The sequence below is a fragment of the Talpa europaea genome, assembly GCF_964194135.1.
Source record: "Talpa europaea genome assembly, chromosome: X".
Taxonomy (NCBI): domain Eukaryota; kingdom Metazoa; phylum Chordata; class Mammalia; order Eulipotyphla; family Talpidae; genus Talpa; species Talpa europaea.
In genome coordinates, this window is record NC_140081.1 from 77,091,586 (window position 1) to 77,117,257 (window position 25,672).

A 25,672-nucleotide genomic window follows, 5' to 3' on the forward strand; every position below is an offset into this window, starting at 1 on the left:
GTTCTGTCACTGAGCACTTTGCTTGAATAAACACAGAAGCTTTCTGGGCGTAGTTGGCCAGACCTTCCACTAACCCAATCAGTATGATGACTAGCTATATTGTTCCTAATTAGATCTACTTTATTCGAATAAATATCTAGTTAGTGCAGTTTCTCAGCAGTCTATCACTAGGTTCAGCATCTTAGCTCTCAGTGACTCAGGGCTTTCCCTCTATAAGCCACCAGATTCTAGGGCTTCAACACTTCTAAATTCAGTCATGGTCATATAGCTGTTTGTCTTTGCAACTAGTTAGCACAGTGGGATAGATTCCCAGGCTAAATGAAAGCAAATGCATGACTTTGATGGCTGCTAAGACCAATTACTTTCCATCTAGTCCACAGGTCTAGTCCTTCCTCTCTGTCTCAGCCAGTCAACCTTCTACTAATCTGTGCAATTGGTGGCAAATAAGGCTGGACCTAATGACAGAGTTGACTTTGTTTACGTCTCTTTGCTTTATGCCCATGGCTCCAGTCAAAGTGTCATTCTCCAAGGAAAACACTAATTAGGAACAATGAGGTTAAGTGAGCAGAAATTTTTAGAAAGATGTTTCTGTCTTTCTTTTAGATTATCTTTCCTTTTCTCCAAGCCCTTGCCTCCATTTGTCTGAATATCTCCATTTATCAGAATGGATTGCTCTCGATCCACCCACCAAACTCTGTCTGAGACGACCTATTTATACAATCATTAAGGGACCCATAAAAATAAAATACTGAAGAAACTGAGTTCCAGAATAGAAAAGGAACCACCAGAAGTTCATCCAGTTTAGTAAGCCCCTCAAGACTTTCTTAGAAGGTAAATCCTAGGCTTCAAGCAAGTTGAAATATTTATGAAACCTCCTCTGCACTTTATCTTACAGGCAAAGAAAAAGTTTTTTGAAAATGAGCATAGTTACTACATGACCAAACGCGAAGAAGTTAAACCTGGTCATAGTGAGCAGCTTGGAAGGAAGGAGAAAGACTGTTGCAGCAGCCCAAACACATACCAACAATAGCCTCAAAATAGTTGACAGTAGTGGGGATGTAAAAAGGTAAAGATACAGAAAAGATGGATTAATTTGACTTCATGGCTGCTTAGAGCAATGAATGAATCAAAGATAATGCTCGGATAGGATAATTTCGAGGAAATTTGACAGAAATAGGGAAGTCAGAATGATAAATAGCTGCTCTGGTGGTAGAAGGTTTCTGAGACAGTGGGAGAAATAAATGAGATAAGAAACGATAAAACCAGCCCAGTCTAGTCACTCCAGCTCAACTCTAAAGGTGATGATTAACTGATGAAAGATATGCCATTACCCAGAGAACGCTGACTACATTTCTGTGAAGCATTCATCTATCCTAGTGGACTTGAAATATCCTAGGATGTCTTCAGGTAGTTACATAACAATGTCTTCCAGAGCCTTCCTTGTCATGGGGAAACATATAGAAAAATGTATGATTCCATCTTTCCTGGGAAATTGCACTTATCAGAGTCATTTCTACTGATAAGGAGAAAGAAGACTGTGAACTTGGAAGCCAGACCTGGGTGTAACCTAGCCCCCAAATTTACTAGCTATGTGATTTTATTCATAAATATGAATCTCTTTGAGGCTCAGTTTCCTCATTTGCTAACTAGGGATAACTACTTATGCTTAGGATTGTCGAGGAAATTAAATACTTAGCACCATGTCCAGCATTCAATAAGCATTCATTGATAGTCCTATCCTAAACTTGACAGAGAATGGAAATCTGAAGGATGAGAGTGAAAATTTATACATGGCAATGCCAAAAAAAATTACTCATTCCAACAATGATGTGAAGGTAGCATTCACCCATAACCCCTGAGAGATAGTGGCCATCCTCTGAGGCCTAAGATTTTCAGGTTAATAGAGGATGGGTGTGAGAGCTTAGAGTCTTCATTTGCCAGCATCTCAGCCAGGTGATCTATTTGGTGAGACATCTTGCCCTTGCTTCCTCAAAATCAAGAATGTTGAAAAATATTTCCAGACAGGTTACTATCCTGATGAGAAATCTTTCACTTAATGGAATTCAAGCACATATTTTCTGAGCTCAAGTCTCACCTAGGTCAGCTCACTTGACCACTCCATAGGCGCAGGCCACAAGGGAAACAACTGTGTGCAAACGAAAGCCCAGGATGTAGATGCTCAGTGCAAAATATGCCCCCTTCTAGGAGACTATTCAAAGTCCATCCCTTGCCAGAGGATGCAAGGCAGGGTTATTTGGGGCTACTGGGTTCTAGTGGAATAAATTGGACCTGAGAAGAAGACATAACATGGCTAATGGGTAGTGTGTCTTCCTCCAGCCTTAAAAGGGGAACTCCTTTTAAGTCACGTATAAAGCCCCCCTCCGCCACGCAGCAAGATTGGCCAAGTGTTTTCTCCCCACAGGTGCTTCTCAAGTGCCTGCTAACACCTAAACCACATGCTCAGCTAGGAGACTCAGCCACGTGATCGGTGCTAGAAATTTCAAGGGAGTAAAAGCCAAGTGAGGAAATGTTATATAAGAGCCCCTGTTAATGGGTGTGATCCATCATCACACGACAACTATTAAGTGCACAGCAGTCCAGGGAGCAACTTTGAGATGACTTGTATCCTCAGTGAGTTTGCCCTGCAAGCTGTCTATCCCAGGACAATTACTCAGCTGCCACACTGAAACACAAAGGGATGGAGCACAAGCAGTGTATTATCCCCATTAGTCCAAACCCCGGTTGTTCATGGTGGTTTTAATTTATGTCAGACTTTGCGCAGTGAAGATCACAAGGCCTGCCTCATCTGCTCTTCCCAGACGTCAAGCACATCTACCACAGATGGACCTGTAGTTTCCCCTTCAGCTGACAGTGCAAAGCAGTTTACTTTCACTCAACAGAACTCACATATCTATTTGGGCATATTTTCTGAGCTTCAGGTGAGGAGAATGGAGCTATGTAATTCTCTGGTGGGGAGACAAAGTTCATAGTGAAGAACAGAATGAAAGAGGAAAATGGAAAAGGAAGGGTTATGTGCACTGCCAGCTTCAGGTCTAGCACAAAACTTGAAGAGGAGTCGGTGGTAGAGTTTCTGGGCTATTTGGGCACAACGATTTCCTTAAGATACCAACAAGGAATACTTCAAGTTACCTGTTTGCTTTTAATTTCTCAATTAAAATTTGCCCTTTAAGGCTTTCATTCTAATTTAAAATGTAGATCCTTCAGGGAGGGATTCACAGTTGATGCATCATAGTCATGGAATTCTAGTATGAGTAAAGAGCTCTATTTGCAGTGAAAGAAGATTTGTGCTGGGCAAGAAGAAAAGGACACAGCACTGGGGGCTGAGGGCACCTTCTGTGCACCGAATCCACAAATTAGCTAAGGTCCCATCCTAATAATGCAGCTACAAGTAAGAGAAGATTTGCAGAGGGTCAGCTCTTAATTAAAGGGACACTTAAACAAACACAATTATGAGGAATGAAGACCTCAGGGAAATCTTAATTTGCCAAGGGTAAATTGGGCTGGGTGTGGGTGAGTATTTGTTTTAATCCTGTTCCATAAAGTCCACAGACTGACATCCATATGCAAACACAGAGGGTTCTTAATGTTCCTGTCTCAAGCTCCTCACACACAATTTTTGCATTAGCATCTCAACTTTTGACATATATTCTATCGCTTTTGGTAGTAACCAAATGTATTTAAATCAAGTTAAAATAAAACAACAAAATGTGGACTCAAATGGGCTGTGGGAAGCTTTCCAAGACTTCTTTTTAAAGAAAAATACACTATGTATATCAATAATCATACTGTGACATATAGGATTTGAGTTCAGATTTTTGAATATCAGATTTCTTGGATACGGCAAAATATCACAACTAAACTGGGCTGATCATTCTCTCTCCTTGGCCTCTCTTTTTTTCTGTTCTTTACTCCTGTCTCAGAAACTACCTTCACCTTTCATCTGTAACCTCCCCCTTTCACTTACTTTGCCTCAATATACAAGAGAAATGTGTCCAAAATTCCATGGAGAACAAAGTAGTAGGAAATAACAAGAGTGGTTTGCATATGCTTTGGGTTTAAGAGAAGCATTCACTTGCCTTTCTCCGTGTCACATAATTTTTGGATGAACAAGAAGACTAATTTGATAAAATGCTAAATTTCTGTTCATCAAAATGTATCCCAAACATTAAATGTCAGACTGAAATAAAATATATGTGACGTATATTACAGATACTTAATGTTATTAATAAATAAAGACTCTTTTGAATCAATAATTAAAACATTAACACCACCATAAAAATATGGACAAGTGAAATAAGCAATGAATTCTCAAAGGAAGGGAGGAATGTGGACACAAAAATGAAAATCAAGTCACTAACTTTACTAATCATCTAAATTACTTAAACTTAATTACTAAAAGAAATGCTTACCAAAAAGAGATTTTTTTTTATAATTCTCCTATCAAATGGGCAAATGTATTATTCAAGGCTTGCAAGGAAATAGAGGGTCAAGTACTCTCATGTGCTTTTGGAACATAAGTTGGTGCCATGTTTTGGAAAGACAATTTGGCAATATTCTCAAAAGCCTTAAAAAGTCCATAAACATTTGGTCCAATATCTCTATCTCTAGACATTTATCCTATGGAAATAGAGATATTATATGAGTGTTGTCATCACAGCATTGTTCAGAACAGGGGGAGACTGGAAATAAATGAAATAATCATGTTGGGAAATTGTCATATAAATGACAGTATGTCTAAGGGATGGAATATTAAGTAGTCATCAAAATCATGTTTGAAAACTTTTCATAACACAAAATATTCAAGATATAATGCTAGATTTTTTAAAGACAGGACACAAATAGGACAACCCATTTTAATAACATTAAAAAGCATGCAGTATATTTATGTTAAATAGAATAGAAAGCAATATAGCACATGCTAACAGTGCTTACACCTCAGGAATAGTCACCCACACTTTGTTTTTTAGACTTTTTGTGTCTTCTCAGATGTCCAAAATGAGGGCATATTAATTTTACATATAGGAAGGAACACATAGATGCCACCTCAGAAGATGTGTCAAGTGCTTTGAGTACATGCGGATTGGCTTCCCATGAGTTCAGTGGATCCAGCTGGTTCATTTACCACAGAAGAAGTAATTTGCAACCCTGGCCTGAGCCTTCTTCCCCTCTTGCCTCTGTGTCTTTGTCCGCATCTATATATATTATATTAGATGGTATATAGCCCTTCTTGAATTACACTTTTCTTAGCCAGAACCTCTCTGCCAGTTGCGAAGGACACCTATGGAAAGAGACTTCATTTGTATGACGTAGCCATTAAAATAGGTCAGTGGTTCTCAACACTGATGTACAAGAGAATCACGCATGGAGTTTAAAATAAAACAAAGTAAAGTCCAGGAATGACTTCCAGTGATTCTAATTTAATTGATCCAGCATGGGGCTTGGAGATCAATTTTTTAATGCTTTCAAGGTAATTATAATGTGCAACCAGAGCTGAGAAGCACAGAATGTAAGTAGGGATGCAGAAAATGAAATTAATGCTTTCTCTCTGCTGAATTCAGTTAAGCAACACAGGCAAGGTAGACTCTGACCCTCTGGGAACTTGTTCTACTACTGCTGCCACACTCTATATGGCTCCCCCTTTCCTTTCCTTCCAAACCTACCTGCGTTGAGGTTTCTGTTAAGATGCTGTCATGTTAGCTGGAGAGGTAACACATTAGCCCTTCCTATGTGCCACCTGGAGAGTGAAGGACAGAAATCTGCGAGAATGTACACAGACAGGGAAGTCTGGATGTGCAGAAGGAAGAAAGAAAAAGCTAGAAGTGGTGGTGATAGATCTAGGTGGGGTGTGGGCAGGCAGGGAACATCAGGATCTTGTGAGGCATCAAAAAGAGAAGATGAAAGAGCACATAGAGACAAACCCAGTCTACTTCACACCAGGATGCCCCTGGGCATCCTCAAACGAGACCTGTTAGGCTGGACCGGGCACAGCACGTGAAAGGGCCCAAAGTCAGAAGTGAAGAAATTTGCATTCAGAGCCAAGGTTAGGGTGAGGCAAGTGAGGCTGCATTTGCAAAACTTTGAGAAAGTGCCTTCCTGGGGGTGGGGGAAGGCAAGGAGCAATAGGGAGATGTTGATGAAAGGATACAAGGTTTCAGTCCAGTGACTACGGTTAACAGCACTGTAGACAGTAAATGTCCTCACCACAAAAAGCTACAATGAAATGGTAACTAGGTGTGATGACTAGCAGTGTGATTTGGACTAGTTACTTCTCCTGTAACCACCACCCTCACCCCAAACCAGAGCCATTCTACTTTGATCTGTTTCATGTGAATGGGCTTCCATGACCATTTCATTTGAAATAAGAGTTCCAGAGTTTTGAAAGGTGTGGTCTACTGCTTGGAGTCATTTGTAAGACTCCGTCTAGCCTATAATTGCTGTGATTCTACGAAAAGTGCAGACCACAAGAATTATCATGGGCCAATTTGAGCCTCTTCTCAACATGAAATACTGAAAAGGCAGTTTCCAGGTCAATGGGATGAGTACTGAATTACCTGTGGGAAGTCCAACTTGCATTTCTAGAATATTCCCTGAGGGTCAGCAACCCCTTTGTGGGCTTTATGGAAAATTCTCTGAGAATCCCAGCCAGGCAAAGAATGCTGTAAACATCAACACTTTTGTGAAGCCTGCCTGTCACTATCAGAGACCCCCATCAGTTGGGAGACTGCCAGAGGCCACGTCAGAGGGGGAGCTATGTGGGCCTCAGAGAACTGGTACAGATTCTTGAGCAAGGAGAGGCAATAGACCCTTGTTGGAAGAGGCAAAGCAGAAACAAGAAAACTATTTTCAACTGTATTTCCTTGAGTGCTCCATTACCACCTTTCATAGGTCAATATTCTATCTGTTGTTTTTCTGCATTTTCAGATAAAATACTGAATTTGTTCTGCATGGAGTAGTTTTTCATTTTTTGTTTACGCACTGAACAAAACCCTGGCCTCTCTGCCCCTGCAAAAATGATTTTCACAACTACATATTTGTGATCTCTCTGTATCTGCTTTCATCCCTGTCATGCGGTCAACCTAATAGTCACAGGTTGAATCTCCAGGGTCCAATTTTGAGATGGAGAATTTCATGTGGAAGTGTGTTATTGGTCTCAATGTCAATACTTGGAGGAAAAGAAAGCAGCAGCTTTGGACAGAAGAAGCTGGTGCAGGCATAACAAGGCCTCAGCCTACCCTTCAGGAAACTCTAAAGTTGGGTGGCCTGTTAGAGTTATCTCATTTAGGGTGAGAGGTTGTGCCTTCATAGCCTGTAACAACCAGTCATTGGATGCAGGCTGCCTTGGAAGGAGAGCATAACCGGAATCTAGGCAGCCCACTTCAGCCAATGACTGCAGCAGATGGTAATGAAACCAGCCCTTCAATAGCAAAGGGAAATCTTAGAGGCATAGCACCGAAGGCCTGGACCAACCTTTACCAATATGGCGTCCTTGTTTGGCAAGAGTAGCCCAATAACCAGACCAGTAAGAGTGGGCTGTGTAGAGCTGCGGCCCAGTTCTTCATCCACAATTCCCTAGCCACACCCCTATTGCCATGCACCCGGGTTATCTTGTTTGAATGAGGATGACAATCTAGCCTTGCACTGCTGCCTGTGTGCTAACTCCCTTCCTATAAAATGAGGAAGAAAAAGAAGGACAGCAACAGTGGTCTGGAATCAGGATGAGAGAATTTGCTGCTCAAATAAAAGTAGCTTTCAGTATTGCAAAGTTGGGCATGTTAAAGCTCCCACAGAGTGGAGGACAATTCTGAAGCTGCTAAAACAGCAGGCTTATTTTTACAAAGCCAAGGCTTTGTTACGCACCTCACCTCCCACAAGCACCAGCGCCTGCTTGTGCTCTGCCTCCACAGTCAAACTCTTCTTTTTTTCCTCCCTCAAACTCATATTTACTCTCTTTGGTGAGCTGCAACATTGAACAGTCAAACTATAATAAATTAGGTACGAAGACAGAGAAAAGATTTTTTTTTTTGGATTGCTCAGTGACATGTACTGAATTGAGGTGACCGTTCCCCCAGAGCTCTCAAGCACACAGCCATGTGCTCAAACAGACACAGAGAAACGCTGCCTGGTAAGAGATACTACAACGTTAAGTCACGCTTGTGAGTTGCTCAGAAATGTGATCAAGGCTTACAGCCCAGGAGGTCCCAGACCCAAACTCATTAAAAAATCAGTGTGCTTTTCCATTTAATTTTTGAATAGGTAATATATTCACATGGCTCAAAGAACAAAGGTATAAAAAGATCTATAAAATCAGAGGCCTCTCATTTGTGGCAGCAGGCAGCTTCGAGAACAGCTCTCATCTGTCATCCATGTCTTCCAGGAGTTTATGCTCTGAGAGGCCAGCAGGAGTTGTATTTTCAAATCTTTTTTTTTGTTTTTGGACTTACAGAAAATAATGCCTGCTTCTTGTAAAAGAGTTAAACATTGCATAAATAAAGGATAGTGCAAGTCCTTGGTAATCCTATACCCCGGTGATGGTACCAATTCCTTCCATTTTTTTTTCCTATACATATACAAACACATTTTTTGCAAAACAAAGAATTATACTAATAATGCCATTTTACAGCTTTTAAAATGTAATAATATATTGTAGAAATTTTCCCTTTTAGTATATAGAGGTTGAACTAATTTTTCAATAGCAGCCTTGTATTCCATGTGTATGGTTTTATCATTTATCAGGTTTTATTTTGAATTGTTAAATATCTGTCATACAAGTCTTCAAATCGGTTTATTCATTGCTTGTAATTGATTTGCCATGAATCTAAACATACTCATCTCTGGAGAAATGGATGAGAAGTCAGCAAGGGAAGATTCATAAAAGAAAGTTGTTCACAATTGTTTACAGGCTGCAGGGGTACAACAAAACAGACAGGTGCAATTGCCTTGCGTAGGCAACAATGAGCGTATTGAATAAGTAGGTCCATCTTCCAGATTAGAGTGAACATAAAAATAGGAGAGAAGTGACGGCTGGGATGGGGTGAAAGATTAGAAAAGGAGATAAAAGCAGGTTGAAACACAATAAATCCTGATACACCGATGGTGAGTTGTTATGGAGCAGAAGTTTTACAGAGGCAACAGACAGGTTTAGTTGACTCCAAGCAATATAAATTAACAAAATAACATGGCTATCTTAAAACATTAACAATCCTAGCCTGCTAAAATCAAAGTAAGCTATCATCCAATTGCCATCCACTCTGGTCAGATCACAACAGAATCGTCAGTGTCGATAAAATGTTGACAAATTTCTATAGGAAAGAGGCTGAACATTGAGGGAACCTACCACCGTGTCCTAAAAGTGATTGTTGAAGGATTGGGGCATCTTTAGCTTGAAGAAAAGAAAGATAAGATGAGCTATGCTGCCTTAAAAAATGTAAAGAATCGCCACATGGAAAAATGATTCAACTTGTCCCTTTGGTCCCCAAATTTTGGATTAAAATGAAAGAGTTGGGATTACAAGAGTGTTGATGCTGATTCAACACACACAAAGATTGCCTTTTGCTAAAAGGTCTTTTTAAAAGTTTAATGTCTATGTATCAAAGACTCCTTGTGTAATTTCATCATCAGTATTATTCAGCCAATACTTTCCTCATAAATAGCACAGAGGTAAAATTCAACCTAGTCCTCGCTGAATTTTGATAAATTCTTAATTATTGGGATTCAAAATAATGAGTTCTTATTATTAGACACTGCTTAAGAAAAATTTTCAAATCCTTTAATCTCTTTCTTCCTATGTTTATTTCTTAATCCCAAGACTTGGCCCACCATGTGCCCTCAACTCCCACTGAAGCAGAGAGAGCACATCGAAAACCCACACAAAAATGTAAATCTGAGAAATAAATATGCGTGGCTGGTTTAAAAAGAGTAAGAATTAACATTTAAAGCAATGGTAATTTACTCTGATCTGTAATTTTGAGCTCCTGTGCTGAAATTGCTCATTTGGAAATTACCAAGTGCTTGGGTCTCATTTGCGATCTCCTTCCTGCATACACCCAGCACACAAAGGAGACATAATGACCGGCTGAGTCACCGCTGCCATCTCCCTGAAGCGTGCTCTCCAAATGTCAATACCATTTTCTATGGTGCAGTGAAGAAGATTCCCAGCCACAGCCCGCATAGAAGACAGGGTGCACCCGAGACCGCAGAGGGCCTGTACGTCTCCTTCCATCCTCTAGTCCAGTAGCCAAATTCATTTGCCACAGATCATTTTGGCTTCGCAACTCATCCCCATCACCCACTCCCATTAGTCATTACCTAAATATAAATGGAACCAATTTAAATATCTGGGGGAAAGGGAGCTATTTTTGACCATATCCCAATAAAATGATGTCTTTAGTTGGTGAAATTCTACTCAGATTCTGGATCCATACCAGAAGCAAAAATATTAGACATGATCTAATGTTAGAGACAGGACTACTCTGAAAAACCAGAATATAGAAAACTCTTGTGCTAGTCTGTGGTTCACATGTTAAGATATGCTGCTCTTCCCAACTGCTCAAACCCTCATACCAAAAAGGTTACCCAAAATTCAGTCATCAGATCTTTTCTCTCTCCCATTCAGCATGGGTCTAGGGTGATAGCAGTTAATGGTGGTGTGGTAAATTAACTAAAAAGGAACCAAGAATCCCTGTAAATTTAATTGAGAAAGAGAATGAACTCAGAAAAACTTAATGTGATTAATTTTTTTCATAATGCTGTGATTTAAGGACCAGTGTGATATTGTTAGTACCTCAAGACCGCCAAACTTGCACACTTTTTCCATCTGCCACATAAAGACAAAGCATATTCTTAGCCTGTAAGACTTTTAATAGAAAAGAACTTTAATAGAATTAGTGTGCATAGAAAGAGTAGAGAGGATAATGGTCTCCAACAAAATACTCAAAGTTACCCATCCTCCCGTGGGTAAATGTACCGCTAAACAGGATTGGCCGAAAGCCAGGCCACTGAGGCCCAAAAGTTTGCTTGCCACATGTGTAGGGCACTTTCTGGTGGGGAACCACAGGAAAGGGGCAGAAGGGGCCAGGCAATCTGGAAGGAAAAGAGCAAAATCACAACTCAAGTCTAGATAAAGTCTACCATTGTCAGCCTCCCCACCTGTCTCTCACCCATGTATTTCTTCCACATCCCCCAAATTCTTGGCAAGCCCAAGCCCAAGAGGCAAGCGGGACTTCTTCACATGTCTCTGTTCCACAGGCCTTCTCCAAGTTTCCTCTAAGACTTTTTTTTTTTTTGTGGGACCCTCGCTGGCGGCCAGGGAATGAAAGGGTGCTGCTGAGGCTGCAGGGAGCCTCCTCGCAGCCCAGCGCTCAACTGCTGCGCCACCAGGGGAGGCCCTCCTCTAAGTCTTTTCTAGCTCTCTCTGCTACTCAGCTCCACCCTTCACTAGGTGGAGCAGGGAACATGGAGCCTACCCTTTTTATGGACCTAACCCTCTGTAACAATTCCTCTTTTTAACAATATCTTTGTTATAGACTGTCTTTGTCGGGTTTTCTTGGAGTTTTCACTTGGGAGACATAATTGACCTTGCTGGATAGTCATATCCATGTAAAGATCAGCAATATTATAATGAATTTCTACCTCTACTAAAATTGTGTCAGTTCTGAAGAATGTTTACATGGAAGGTGAAAGAAATAAGCTTCAACTCAATAGGAAAGATTGTGGCCAGAAACAAGAAGCTCTTGACATCCATTCCATAGAGATTTTGATAATGGAAGTCAACAGAAACAATCAGGTGCTCTAATTCAGCTGTGATTGCCTAGGTACATGTTTGATAAACACCTGACTCGATGACCCCAAGTCATAGAATATTCTTTCCTTTAAAATAAGACAGAGGTGCCAACTGTTTGGAAGGTTAAAGCTGACCCTGTGAGTAAGCCTGCTCTCCACAATAAATGGAGTTCAACGGGACCCAATAGAGTATAAATAAAAACTCAGTAGAAACTTTAATACCTACAGAAATATTTTTAAAAGAAAAAAAAAACATAGCTGTTTTTCTCTCTTTCAGGATTTTCCATCCTTCAAGCGATTATGGAAGCAGCAGTGCAAAACAACTGGCAAGTGACAGCAAGGTCTGTGGGAAACATAAAGGATGTGCAAGAATTCAGGCGCATCATTGAAGAAATGGACAGGAGGCAGGAAAAGCGATACCTGATTGACTGCGAAGTTGAAAGAATTAACACAATTTTGGAACAGGTATGTTGGAGATTTATTCTACCACCAGCTGACATGTTAAATCATCAACCTAAGGCAGTTCCCATATCTGCTAATAAATTAGGTAGCCAACAGACTGAACATGCCAATAGCTTTTGATAGTCTTGCTAATCCTTTTTCCCTCCCCAGCCACTGCAAAAAAAAAAAAAAAAAAAAGAAAGAAAATCTAAGCTGTTGAAAATTGCATTCCATGATTAATTTGGAAGTTTCTGCAATTTTATGCCACCTATCAGATAAACACACCCTTCCACACCTCTGTTTTCCAGATAGCTCAGTGCTTCAAAATAATCCCTTCCTGGGCCTCCCTGGTGGTGCAAGGGGTTAAATCTCAGCACTATGAACAGCACTAGCTCTGTGCTGGCCAGCCAGGTTGCTGACCCACATGGCACAGCAGCAGACCTCTCCTGTCTCCCTGCCCGCTGCTCCCCTCAGCAGTGTGTTTCAGTCAGTCTGCCTGTTCTGCTCCCCACTCTGTCTCTGGTGAATCCTCTCACCCCCCGCACCTCTGGCCTACACTCTAGCTCTTGTATGCATAAATAAAATAAATCATTTTTTAAAAAAGTAATCCCTTCATTTCCCATACATCCCACCAGAAGGGAGCAGACAGGAATTTGGTAGGGCAGAAGGGTAGGAGTTTTGTTTCAGGAGTTTTGTTGCAGAGTGTCACTAAGAATTTGTAGATATTTTGCAGAATATTCCTCTGGGAGAGGGGAACGAGAGTGTGTATATGTAATATAAGACTATTTTTTAAGTAAGATGGCATATGAGAAAATATTCATGGTTTTTTTAACATGTAAACAAAGTGAAAAAGAATTAGACTGGGGGAAAATACAATTCAATGGGCCAAAATGTATTTATTATTAAAGATGAATATTTAAATTTAAGAATAAAAAATATTAGAAGAAATGCTTCACCCTAAGATAGATGGATACTCAGTTTGGAGTAGAGTCAAATTGAAATGTGGTGTAAGTTTATTATTTTCCTTAGACATCTCAATTTGCCAGTTAATACCAAAGTGCTTATGCTGCCATAAACAAAAGTGTAAAGGGTAACATTTCCATTCTAATTTGATCCCAGTGTACCTGGGGGCTAAAACAGCTTCAGAGATTGAAATTATAGTGAGCAGCCGTTGCCTGAGAGAACTATTTTATAGCAAATTAAATATTAACAATTTGTCAGATGTGCCCCCATAAGAAGAGAATACAAAAAAATTAAAAAAAAAAGGTAAGATGGGGCCTCCCTGGTGGTGCAAGGGGTTAAGCATAGCACTGTGAAGCTGTTCGCAGCCTCTGCAGCATGAGTTCGATCCCCGGCAGGCCAGGAAGCAACCCACATGGTGCAGCAGACCTCTCCTGACTTGCCCGCTGCTCCCCTCAGCATTGTACTTCGGTTAGTCTGCCTGTTCTGTTCCCCACTCTGTCTCTGGTGAATCCTCTCACCTCTCACTCCCCCTCTGGCCCCCACACCTCTAGCCTGTACCACAGTTCTTGTATGCATAAATAAATAAGGCTTTTTAAAAATTAAAAACAAAAAAAAAATTTTAAAGGTAAGAAAGAGGAGGGGAGGGGAAGGGAAGGAGGGAGGAGGGATGTGAGGGAGGGGGAAAGAGAGAGGACAGATGAAATTTCTGGCTCTGCACCATAGATAAAAACCTTCCCCTCTTAAGAACCGCATCCCCTCTAGTGAATCACACCTCACAGAAAATCTAGAGCAGTAGCCTGACTAAATGAAATTTCCCAACCAACATTCAACATTCTCTTGAGCCACCACCCCTCCCTTCCCCCAAAAAAATTGCCTTTGATTTTCTTAGATGTTGAAAGTGAAGAATCAGGTCAGTGATGTTGGTATATGTACTACATGCCCTCTAAAATTTTATACCAAAATAGCCTTTTAGTGGGTGACCTACTTAATCGCCTAAAGCAGAGGAACATCCTCCTTGTCATACTTTGTTTTCCTTTCTTTGTATTAGTGACTTTGGTTTCCTGAATATCTTACATTCTGTTAAGTCCTTTGAGTGCTATAGGTGTCCATTGGGTTTTGTAGGAGTCTTACTGGAGTCTTGGACTTTTCGGCATGATAAAACAGGAAAAGTGGGCAGAGCTCTCAGTTCTGCATAGTTGTGGGATTTTAGGCACATAAAATAGCTATGTCTCAGTTTTCTCATCTACATAATGGTGAAAATAAAATTTACTCTACTTCATATGGTTGCTGTAATTGCTTTGAAAGGCATAATATACTATAGAAATAATCACTACTACTTTCAAGAAACTAATCTAACATTCAAAAACCGTGTTCTCTTCATTTTGCTCACTTTCTAACTTCCTGTCTTCTGTGCACATACTCACAATACCCTCAAAATATTTCCTATACAATTTTTCAGGGAATGTTGTTTGAAAAAGTTTTAGCAGCATTTTGGTAAGGTTAAAGAGCTCATTTCATTTATTCTTTTCTCCTCTTTCAAAGAGTTGTCATAAAACTATCAACTCATGATAGTTTTATCTACTATTTAAGGATTTTGCACTAGGTCATAAGTAATATGAGGCAGGACCATGTTTGTCATGTTCACGGTTGTATCTCCAGTATCCAACAGAGCACCTGGTACACAGCATGGGAGGGAGGGAGGGAGACTGAACAAACACATTGCAGAAACTTCTACTATTATTTTGTTATGCTTCCATCAGGAGGCAAAAAAGTACCTGCAGTTGTTCAGATTATTAAAGTAAATTCTTTCTCAAAAGTTTAAGATGGAATCTCTCCAGAATTTATTCCTTTATATGAAAATATATTTCTCACTAAACAAAATATTTAAGCAACAAATTCAATGTATCTAGAGAGAACACTTTTTAAATTCATTGATTATTAAGATAGTGATATTACTTTCTCATTGTTTCCTAACCATTCTTTTGACAAATCTGTCCTAGTTCAATCAGTGTCAAGTTCTCCCAAAAGATGTCCCCATCCGCTGAAGGCAATTTCAACTTTGTTTGAGCTTATTTTCATGGAAGGAAACTGCTATAGTTGCCCACAAAATGACATTTCATGCCACTATTTGAAGTAGAAGAGCCTATTAAACCACTACAACACTATTCATTTTAGATCAGATTTTGGCATAAAGTAGGTTCGTATTATACTCTATTGAAGGGGTGTCATGAAAAGACCTTAATATGGTAGAATTTTTCAAATATCAGCAGGTCTTCAATATAGGGTTACATAGCATAACCTTCCCACTTCATGGTGTAGGTTCTAATTTTCTCTGTGAATATTTAAACACCTATGGAGTAAATCCAAATTCTTTCAACATTTCTTCCCAAAGAATGTAAATCTTTGAAATCTTTCAATGCTTTAGCCTACATAATATCGCTCCTTAAAAGTAAATCTATAAGGAAAGTCTTCCAAATTTATAGCTACAAGAATTAACATCGAAAAGGGCAGCGCTAGAGACAGATAAAACTGTTGTCAGGGCTCATAGAGAATATTTAGAAACCATAGGTCCTGAATCTAAGAATTAAGAGCACTTTCTATAGGAAGATTTAGGTGTACTGGGATGAATGAACCACAGGTCTGACCTGAAATAGCATTCCTATTACTGTATTGTGTTGATGAGTCCCTCCCCACTGGTGGAGAGCTGCCTTAATTCAATGATCAATCTAAACATTAACTTTTGAAAAGGTTGCCTCTCATAGAGTTATCTACCCATGACTGAATAGACCTTCCATCCCAGTAGTATATATCTGTGGACCGCATTTGAAGGTCAAGCCCCATGAAAAGATGAATCTGTTAGATGTTTAATGTTTATTTGGAGAGGCAATATGGCATAGAATTTCAGAGAATGGACTGTGGAGCCAGTCTGCGTGGATTCTGTCACTTACTAACTAGATTGCCTGGGCAACTTAACTCTGCACCTCCATTTCCTGGTTGTAAAATGGGAATGATAGCTCTAACTTAATGAGTTAATATATGCAAAGTATGTAGAAGGATGCCTAACACACAGTGTTTGTATAGTGCTTTGATGCTGAACAAAGTGTTTTCACATAGATTATCTCATCTGAGCCTCACTATGGAAGGCAGGCAGGTGTTTAGCTCAAATTTACAGAGGATAAATTGATGCTTAGAGACATTTAGATGATTTGTCCAAACACGGCTCGGCTCTCTACTCAATCCTACTAAGTGGCAAATAAGGACAACTCTCCAACTTCTGACTCCTAGACCAGTGCTCCTGCCCCTATACTGAGCTGCCTCTCTTAATTTCTAAGTCATTTTTTAAAGATGTAGCCAAATCCTAGATTTGACCCACGCGTCAGGTTACATCTTCAAACAATTGCAAAGAAATTGGAGAAGATCCAGAGAAGAGCAGCACAAAAATGATTAAGGCATTAGACAATAGGACCTAGGAGGGAAAGCTAAATGAGTTGCGGTTGTTTAACCTGGTGAAAGAGAGCCAAGAGGCAGTTTAATCACCATCCTCAAGTATAAAGAGTTATCATAAAGAGGGCACTGACCAACTGTTCTGCGTGCCTAAGGACAATACCAGAGCAAATGAGCTTAACTAGCCTAGAGAGTCAGCGTTAGAAAGAACTCATTACTAGGAGAGAGGAAACAGAAGAGAAAGTAAAATCTCACCAGTTGAGGCTATGAGAAGGGGAGGCCATTCTGAATTAGCAAAAAGACAGGTCTAGAATATATATATATATTAATATATATACATATATATGAAACAATATTAAAATTATTTTGAAGGAAATATCTTGATGAGTAGGTGAGGCTATTTCCTAATTTACCTATCCATCCCCCTTCAATCTGTACCATGTTTATTTTTTCCATACATAACTGAAAGGTAAGTCTCAGCATAGCCCTTGTTTGAATCAGAGCATGTGAACGTTTAGTAGGGTCAATGTGTTTCAATGTGCTAACCAAGAAGAATAGAGAATATATGATTTTCCCTGGAAATATTCCATGCAAAGATCACCTGGGCATGAATGATATGAAACAGCACTTCTTAAGCACAGCATCCTGAGGCAGCTTCCTCAGGTTCCTTTCATTTGAGGACCTTGACTCTCATTTCAAAGACAGTAGTTTCAAGAAATGAAACAGCCAAGTTAGTGAGTCAAGCTCCTAAAGATAACAATTTAAACAAGGTGAGCAATAGTAGAGGCCCCTTCTAAAATATGAGGCCGTATTACAAAAGAGACAATGCTCGCTCCAAACCACATTTAACATTTAAGGTCCAGGGCTAGACCTAAGTCAAGGGAAGTAAGGATGTTATAGCCTTAGGCCTGCTGCCTGCCCCACCCCCACTCGGCAGGAGTAATATTATCCTGCTCCTCTCCCGTTGTTGCAGCCGCCCCCACGAGGTCCCAGCCCTTATTCTCCATGTTTCTTCTAGAACATTTAGCTGATGTGCTAGTCCAGAAGACAGTTGGTGTCAGCATCCCTTCTTTTAATATATTATTTGTGGTCTAGTGGAATAAACAAGCTTGGGAATCAAATAGACAAGACTTCAAATCCTAGCTTGATGATGTCCCAGCTGCATGGCATAGAGGAAAGTGATGTAATTTCTGTAAGGCTCAGCTTTTTCAGCTTAAACAACTGTTCTGCTACCTTCATTTTATGTGATCCTTGGGTTTTGTGGGCAAAAATCTGATAATATGTGGAGAGACCTGGCACAGTCCACAGCACCTAGTAGGCACTCAGAAACTGGAAACCATTGCTATTTGCTCATGAGTCATAAGTTTTTGTGCTTATGAAATTTATTTACGACCGCTCCTCCAGAACAGCGCGCTAGTGTGCTTTCTGAGGCACCCGGCAAATGAAAATCGAATCATGAAAACAGAGACTAAGACTTAGCTGTGCTCAGGCCTCATTAACATGAATTTAGCATGCTAGGCAACCTATTTTTTTTTTCTAATGTAGCATTAGTAACAAGCTAACTGATAAACTCAAGGACTATTTGAATATTAATTAGATTTTTCAGCATCAATTAAAATAATTAAAGTCACTAAAATCTTGAGCTACATCTGACAACTGGGCATTTTAAACAAGAAATATTTCAGTGTCGTAGGTACAATTTTCATCAGCGTGTGCACATGAGTTTGTTTCTATCTCGTATGATTAACCCTCATAATATCAATAGTCCTGTCGGTGAGAGTAGTCTCTCCATTTTATACATATGGAAATTGAGACTTAGCGATCATACAGTTAATAATCAGTGGAGCCAGAATAGGGACATTTGGACGCAGGGAATCTCACTCCAAATCCTGTTAATCACTGCACTAATCAGCCTTGCATCTGACTCAGTTTTTCAATCACAGTAGATTCAACCAGAGGTTATAAGAGATAAGTATCCTGATGAGGCCTGGAGTGGCTTTGTTTTACAACAAGCATTGTTATCACAACAAGCATATCACAGATATTTTCTCCACTTGATGAGGATCCATATTCCATTAACACACGGAATTGAAAATATGCCCCTTAAACCTGCCATTTGCTAAAGAGCTCATTTGTGATGAACAGGTTCATTTACTTACAGTGCCAAAGCAATCTATGCAATGGGCCCTACAAGCACAGGAACAAATTGTGAGGGATAATTTCTCAGAGTGGTATGTTAAGTACAACTAGCTTTCCCTCTGCCTGCATTGCCTCTCAGGTAAAGAACCACATCTCCATTATTTTACCCCAAACTGCCTTAGGTCTTGCTCATTTCCTTCTTCTCTCGCTTGGGTGTAACTGGCAAAGTCTAAAAAATACAGCTCCCTTTCCTCCATTAACCTCCAGAAAAAACCAAGCATAAAATAAGACTGGTCTGAAAAGCATTCATGCACGCAGGGTAAGTTTGGGCGCTTAGCTGTTCTGGGCGAGTAGATTTGAGCAGGAGTGTTCCAAGGGGCATGTTCCTCCCCTTCTCCTGGTATCACCCTTGAACTCAGGTGAGAGGGGCCGCTGCCTTGAGCTCCAGGATTTAGAGGGCTGCTCTTAGCACAAACACTGAAACACAAAGGCTTTTTTTCCTTTTTAGACTTGAGAATTTTTGAATGGTTAGTAGCTGATTGAGCATCAGGGGAAAAAATGAGAGGGATGCATAAACCAAAGTGGGCCCCCCAGGTCAGAGCAAAACGGCACAGAAGGTCAAGGAGTCAGGGTGGGCAACGGTAGCGGCAGCGGGGGAGAAAATGACAACTTATATGCCACTAGGAAACAAGTAAAAATGGCTAATTTTGTTTAAAATTGGCCTTCCCAAATCGTTCTAAATAAAAGGTCTTAGCAGATACATTTCTCTAACTGCACTCTCTCCCTCTGCAGTACTTGAATGATGTACTTTAGGAAGGCAGACAGAATTGCTAGGCAACCTCAAGTCACAAAAGTGAACCATAGTAGTTGGGAAATTATAGTCCGTGGCTTCTTAGAGAAATCGAGAGGCCCACTGCGTCCTAACTTCAGGGGAATCTAGTCATCAACCAGGAGATTTTTGCCCTGGGCCCAGCTTTCACCCCACCCCAAAAATCCCTGCCCCAGAGGGTACCTGAAACTCAGAGGTATTAGAACTATTATGGAGAGGACCTGAGTCCTTCAGCTTTCTGGTCAATTTCAAGGAAGTGGGATGTAGGGCCTTAGGTCCGTATACAGGCTAGGCCAAGCCTTACTTTATCTTTGGAAATTTTTATATTTAAATATATGGTATGTGGGCCTCCTGACCATATATGTTGAGCCTCAAATATGTTGAAGCCTCAAATATGTTGAAGGAAAGCCAGCTCCTACTTACCTGTATCTCTCAGGGCCTAAAACCATAAATGCCCCCTATCAAAATGTCCGATTTATTTGAGGGGAATTGATTTTTCTGGACATTCTAGCATCATTGAGTGTACATGTAGCTCTTCCAACCACCTATGAGGACATTTGCTTGGAAAGACTCGGGGGAGGACAATAATGGAATCGTCCTGACTAGCTCAGTGCTGTGGAAAGTTCAGCAATTGTCTGATAGAACTGGGATAGAGAATTGGGCTCCCATCATTATTTTGAAAGATTTTATTGCACTTTTGTCAGAGAAATTTCCTGATACTCTCTTATCTTTTGCTTTAATCCATAAATATTTCCCTTCCTTATCCAAAATCCAAAGAAAAAAAGATAATCAGGGGGCATGGCTGGGGTAAAATAGAAGACTGGAGAGGCAGGGATGGGGATGTAAATTCCTGATGTGTCTTCTCTTTTCCAAGCCTGCTGCCACAAGTGCTGGTTAGCTCCTCCTCAATACTAGAGATTGTCTAAGAAGGATTCTCTGTACTTAGAATGACAAAACTCTAGAGTCCTGATTTTGGAGGCATGGTTATTAAGCTGAGAGATAAACATTCTTCCAACACCAAATAGCAGTGGCTCTATCCTTCACACACATCTGTGTCCTCCGTGACATTCAACTTATATAGTGGGCTGAGTACTAGGCAGGAAACATACAGCTGCAGTCTCCCCTTGAACCACAGTGGGGTACCATTCTTTTCTTTTCTTTTTTCTTTTCTTTTTTTTTTTTTTTTTTTTTGCCAGCCTGTATCTCTAGTAGAAATGTTTCTGAGCATTCAAAAACCAAAGACAGGTAAGGAATTTGGCAGGTGTTACTTACCTGGATTTCCAAAAGACAACCTTAGGTCATAGCCCCATGATAGTGAGACAAGGACCACAATGAATGGAACCTCTTAGAGTGCATAAATATTTGCTTAACTGCCTAAGAAACCATTGCATAATAAAGAAAAAGAAGGAAGGTAAATGAGACTGGACCTCCAGAATAATTATTGTAATTTACATGAAAAAACCTTCCAAACAAGGGCCAGTTAACTGTTTTGAGGCTAAGCATCACAGACAGTCTTATATTCAGAGTAGTATACTAGGCACTATTAGGAGAGACAGATGTTTGTTCTTCTTCTGTCTCTCTCTCTCTCTCTCTCTCTCTCTCTGTCCTTCTTTCTCTTAATATTTGAAATTTGTAGTAGCCCCTAACAATGTGAATAGGTACCTATGTGCTGGTAAAATGAAAGAATTAGAAAAGCCTACAGCTTATTTTTGCATTATGTGTAAATCAATCATAAAGTTCAAGGACAAAGTGTTCCTAACAACTATGCTTCTCCATCCTTTTCTCCCAGACACGTAGTAAAGGTCCATATGTTTAAAAAAAATCTCATTTCTCTTTGCTTTTTCTGTTCCCCAATCTCCTAATGGGCATGCTTCCACTAGTAGAGGAATACACAGCCAAACATACCCATGGCCTCCTTCACCTCTTACTGTGACTTACTAGATGTTCTAGCTCTTTCCCCTCTGCCAGTCACTGCAGGTTTCTCTCTAAATCAGCTGTCTTATTTGTCCTTTTCTGGGGCCATTTCTATTACCTCACCAATTGTGGTGCCCAGGGATCTCTATTTCTTACTGCAATGACACAGTGATTTAATGCTAAGGCTTAACATGTATTGGACTACCATAATAAATATTTTGAAGGGAACATGTACCCCAAAATTACAGAACAGTGTCCCAGAAGCAAAACCGATGGTTGGGTTTCTTAAACATGCTCATGGAGAGGTTGTGGAGAAAAAGGAACTCTCCTGCATTGCTGGTGGGAATGCAAACTGATCCAACCACTATGGAGAGCTGTGTGGAGATTTCTGGACCTACTAAAGATAGAGCTTCCATTCGATCCAGCAATTCCACTCCTAGGTATTTACCCAAATGACACAGAAACATTAATTCCAAAGATCACCTGCACCCCTATGTTTATAGCAGCACTATTTACAATAGCCGAGCTATGGAACAACCCAAATGCCCAAAAGTAGATGACTGGATCAAGAAGATGTGGTACATATACACAATGGAATATTACTCAGCAATCAAAAAAGATGAACTCATGCCATTTGCAGCAACATGGATGGAGCTGGAAGGGATCACGCTCAGCAAAATAAGCCAGAAAGAAAAAGAAAAATACCGGATGATCTCACTCATAGCAAGAATTTAGAAAACCTAAATAAGGGACCAGGAAAAAGACTAATTACTACAAAGTAAAAATCAAAATCAACAAGCAATTATAAACCAGAGACGCACTACGGGGGCAGAAGTGGAGGGGAGAGGAAGGACTAAGGTCAAAATAAGGGGGGGTGCAATTGTATGGGGAATATAACCAAAATGAAAATGCATACATTGTGCAAAATGAAAAATGATGTAAGAATTATATAAAATAAAATATTAATTTTAAAAAAAAGATGCTCATTGCAGACATGGCTTCTCTGTCAGTCCAGCACAATGTCCTCCCAAATGAGTGGGACTTGTACTTGCAGAAAAAGCCTTCAGCATGTTATGTGATTCAACACTTGCTGGCAGCCTTAAATAAACTTATTCCCTAAAATGCAAAGATATTTATCCCAGAAATTAGTAGCAGACGTCAGTATTCTATATTTAGAGATTTTATCTTTGGCTTATTAAAAAAGATGGTCTGATTCTCTGGCCATACTTCACATTAGACTGGCTAGACTGGCTCTGTGACTATTTAGAAGCAAATGCCCTCTGGGAAAATAAAGAGAAAAAACTCATTCAAGATCATTACTTTGAAACAGCAAGAGTCTTGTTTATTTCAGATGATAGAAGCTTTGGTCTCAAAAAGGAAATGTTCTAGCTCACCAACAGTGTCCTCCCCCCATTTAAAAAAAATTGTGATACCTCATTATTTGTTTGATTATTTCCTATGAGGTTTGAGGGGCTGACTTTTTAAATCAACCCAAATTCAAATTAATTTTCATTGAGGAACCTCATGAGAACCCTTAGGATAACTGGAGAATCCTGGGGTTTTATGAAAGAGTACGGAAGTCTTGAAGCAGGAACCTGGGTCCTATCTCCAAGCTATATGACTTTGAAAAGTCACTTAATCTCTCTTTTCCTCCATTTCCTAAACTGCAAAATAAATGTGTTGGATATGATAGTCCCTTGCCGTCCCAACAGACTATGATTGTCAGGGGCATGAAAAACAAGGAAGGAAATTCAGTCCAAGAAATACTGATTGAAATCCAGCTGAGTTTGCCATACCCTGGGCTAGACACGGGGCCAGGTGGGGAAGGACATGTCTTCCATGTAACAGTAGTGGAAATGATAAGGCAAGGTAGTAGTTCTGGAAGGCAGAGATGATAAGTATCTAAAAATATGTGAGTCAATTTTCCTGCTTTCTCAGATTACCAGTCAGTGATGATCATTGACTCTCTGCTGACCGCAAATCTTGCAAGCCTCAGTATCAGTGAGCTATGCTTAGCCTTGGAGATACGGATGAAGGGGTAGGTTGAGATGATATGATCCGGGGCCAGGACACAGTCTGGATGTTTATCATTTATTTCTATCCTCAGAGTATTAAACAACAAATGTCCCCATTAACAGGAGCTTCTTGTTGATCAAAGCTTTGCCACATATGTAAATATAAATATCCCTGTGCAGAAGCTTAGTTTGATTTAGTCCCACTTGTTTATTTTTGCTTTTGTTTCCCTTGCCTTTGTGGTTGAATCCACAAAGACATCGCTAAGGCTGATGCCAAGTACCTTACCCACCTGTTTTTTCCTGTGCCTTTTTTATGGTTTCAGATCTAGCATTCAAGTCTTTAAACCACATTGAATTAATTTTTCCGTGCATAGTGTAAAATAGTAATCTAATTTCATTATTTTGCATGTGGCTGTCCAGTTTTCCCAATACCATACATCATATCAGCCTTTATAAAATCTGGAAAATGGAAAATGCCTGGAGAAAATTCCTATTAAGAATTTCAAATAGGGGGCCTCCCTGATGGCTCAGGGGTTAAAATCTCAGTGCTATCAAGCTATCACCAGCCACTACAGCATGAGTTCAATCCCCAGCCAGGGAGCTGACCCACATAGCACAGCAGACCTCTCCAGTCTCTCCGGTTGATTCCCTCAGTAGTGAATTTCAGTAGATCCACCTGTTCTGCTCCCCACTCTGTCTCTGGTAAATCCTCTGACCCCCCCACACCTCTGTCCTAGACCCCAGTTCTTCTATGCATAAATAAGTAAAATTAATCTTAGGAAAAAATAAAGATAATTTTTTTTAAAAAAGAATTTTAAAAAAAGAATTTCAGATAGTTGGACTCTGATTAGCTGAGATTTGCTAGTTCACCATAAGCCCTTCATAAGTTCCTCATTCCATCTATATTCACTGTTATATTCCTGCTCAGATTCCTTTCCACATTGCAACATATAGTAGATTGCAGTAAAGCTTTAGTAAATCAACAGAACTCTCACATCTATTAACACCAACATTTTAGTATTTAACACTGGTACCATATTCCAAAATTATAAAAATATGAACCAATTCAAATAGAAAAATAAAACTAATATAAATATCCTCCCTTGTTTTGGCAGAGGGTAAGTGAAGCATGTGCTCATATGGAGGTGTGAAGTCATCCTCCCAAAATTATATAGTTATGTAAATGACTGAAAACAAAACAAATACACTCCTTTGTTTTTGAGTTAATCCCATCACTAAATCAAATGAGACCTCAGATCCATTCTTTAAAAAAAAAAAAAAAAGAAAGAAACCACATATAGTTCTTTTACACCTCCACAAGCCTATGCCTTCATTTGGCCCAGGAAAAGGGCACCCCAACACCTGTTCCTTTGTATGATTGATGCTATGAATGCCCCAGTTATGTATGCCTTTGCAAGCACTGAGAGGTTGACAAAGTCTTATAGGTTAGAATTACTGGCTTGTAAACATGAACAATATTTTTTAGAATCATCACCCATCTTTATTAGAACTTTCCCCAGATTAAGAGCAACTAAAATGTAGCAATTAGAAGATTCATCACACAGCTGCATGATTACAGGAGTCTTGTCCTAGATTTTAACAGATGCTGTAACAAACAGTTTCATGGGGGGCTGCAAGAATGACAGCTTACAACAGCAACAGAAAGCTAGTTATAGTTCAAGCTCACGTATGCCAAATTATTATGTTTTAGAACTCTGGGATCCCCTACAGAGAGGCACCAAACAAATGCAGTAGCAAAAAAATAAAGATGTAAACTTAAGTTCTTTACTGTACAAACACTGAGGGGCTAAGACCATTGATCCATACTAAGATCTAGATTTTGATGAGACTAAGTGTGAGAAAGAGGCCTCCATCAGTTTGAATAGATTACTACCAGACGCCCACCTGGCCCTTCCAGTCAATTAATCCCATCATTGTGAGCAGCTTTCTTTCAGTCCAGATTTGACTGGACCAAACTGTCTCTGTTTAAAGATTACAACAAATTGATGGTAGGGCGCGATCTCTTTCAGAGTTCAGCAATGGCAGAAAAATGTGCCTGCCAATTTGAAGAGTGGGGACACAGAAAAGCAGGAACTAGGTAAACAGATTTGCAAATCACATCTTTGAA

The 25,672-nt window shown here is 39.9% G+C and overlaps 1 protein-coding gene across 2 annotated transcripts in view; it reads left to right on the forward strand.

The window, feature by feature from the left end:
- Positions 1–25,672, forward strand: part of GRIA3 (glutamate ionotropic receptor AMPA type subunit 3) — a gene marked incomplete at both ends in the record, with an annotated part of 261,431 nt that overhangs the window by 121,205 nt on the left and 114,554 nt on the right. For both annotated transcript variants that reach the window (XM_084259151.1, XM_084259150.1), the window contains one exon: positions 12,077–12,264. In XM_084259151.1, coding sequence (XP_084115277.1) covers positions 12,077–12,264 — 188 coding nt within the window. The remainder of the gene's footprint in view (positions 1–12,076; positions 12,265–25,672) is intronic.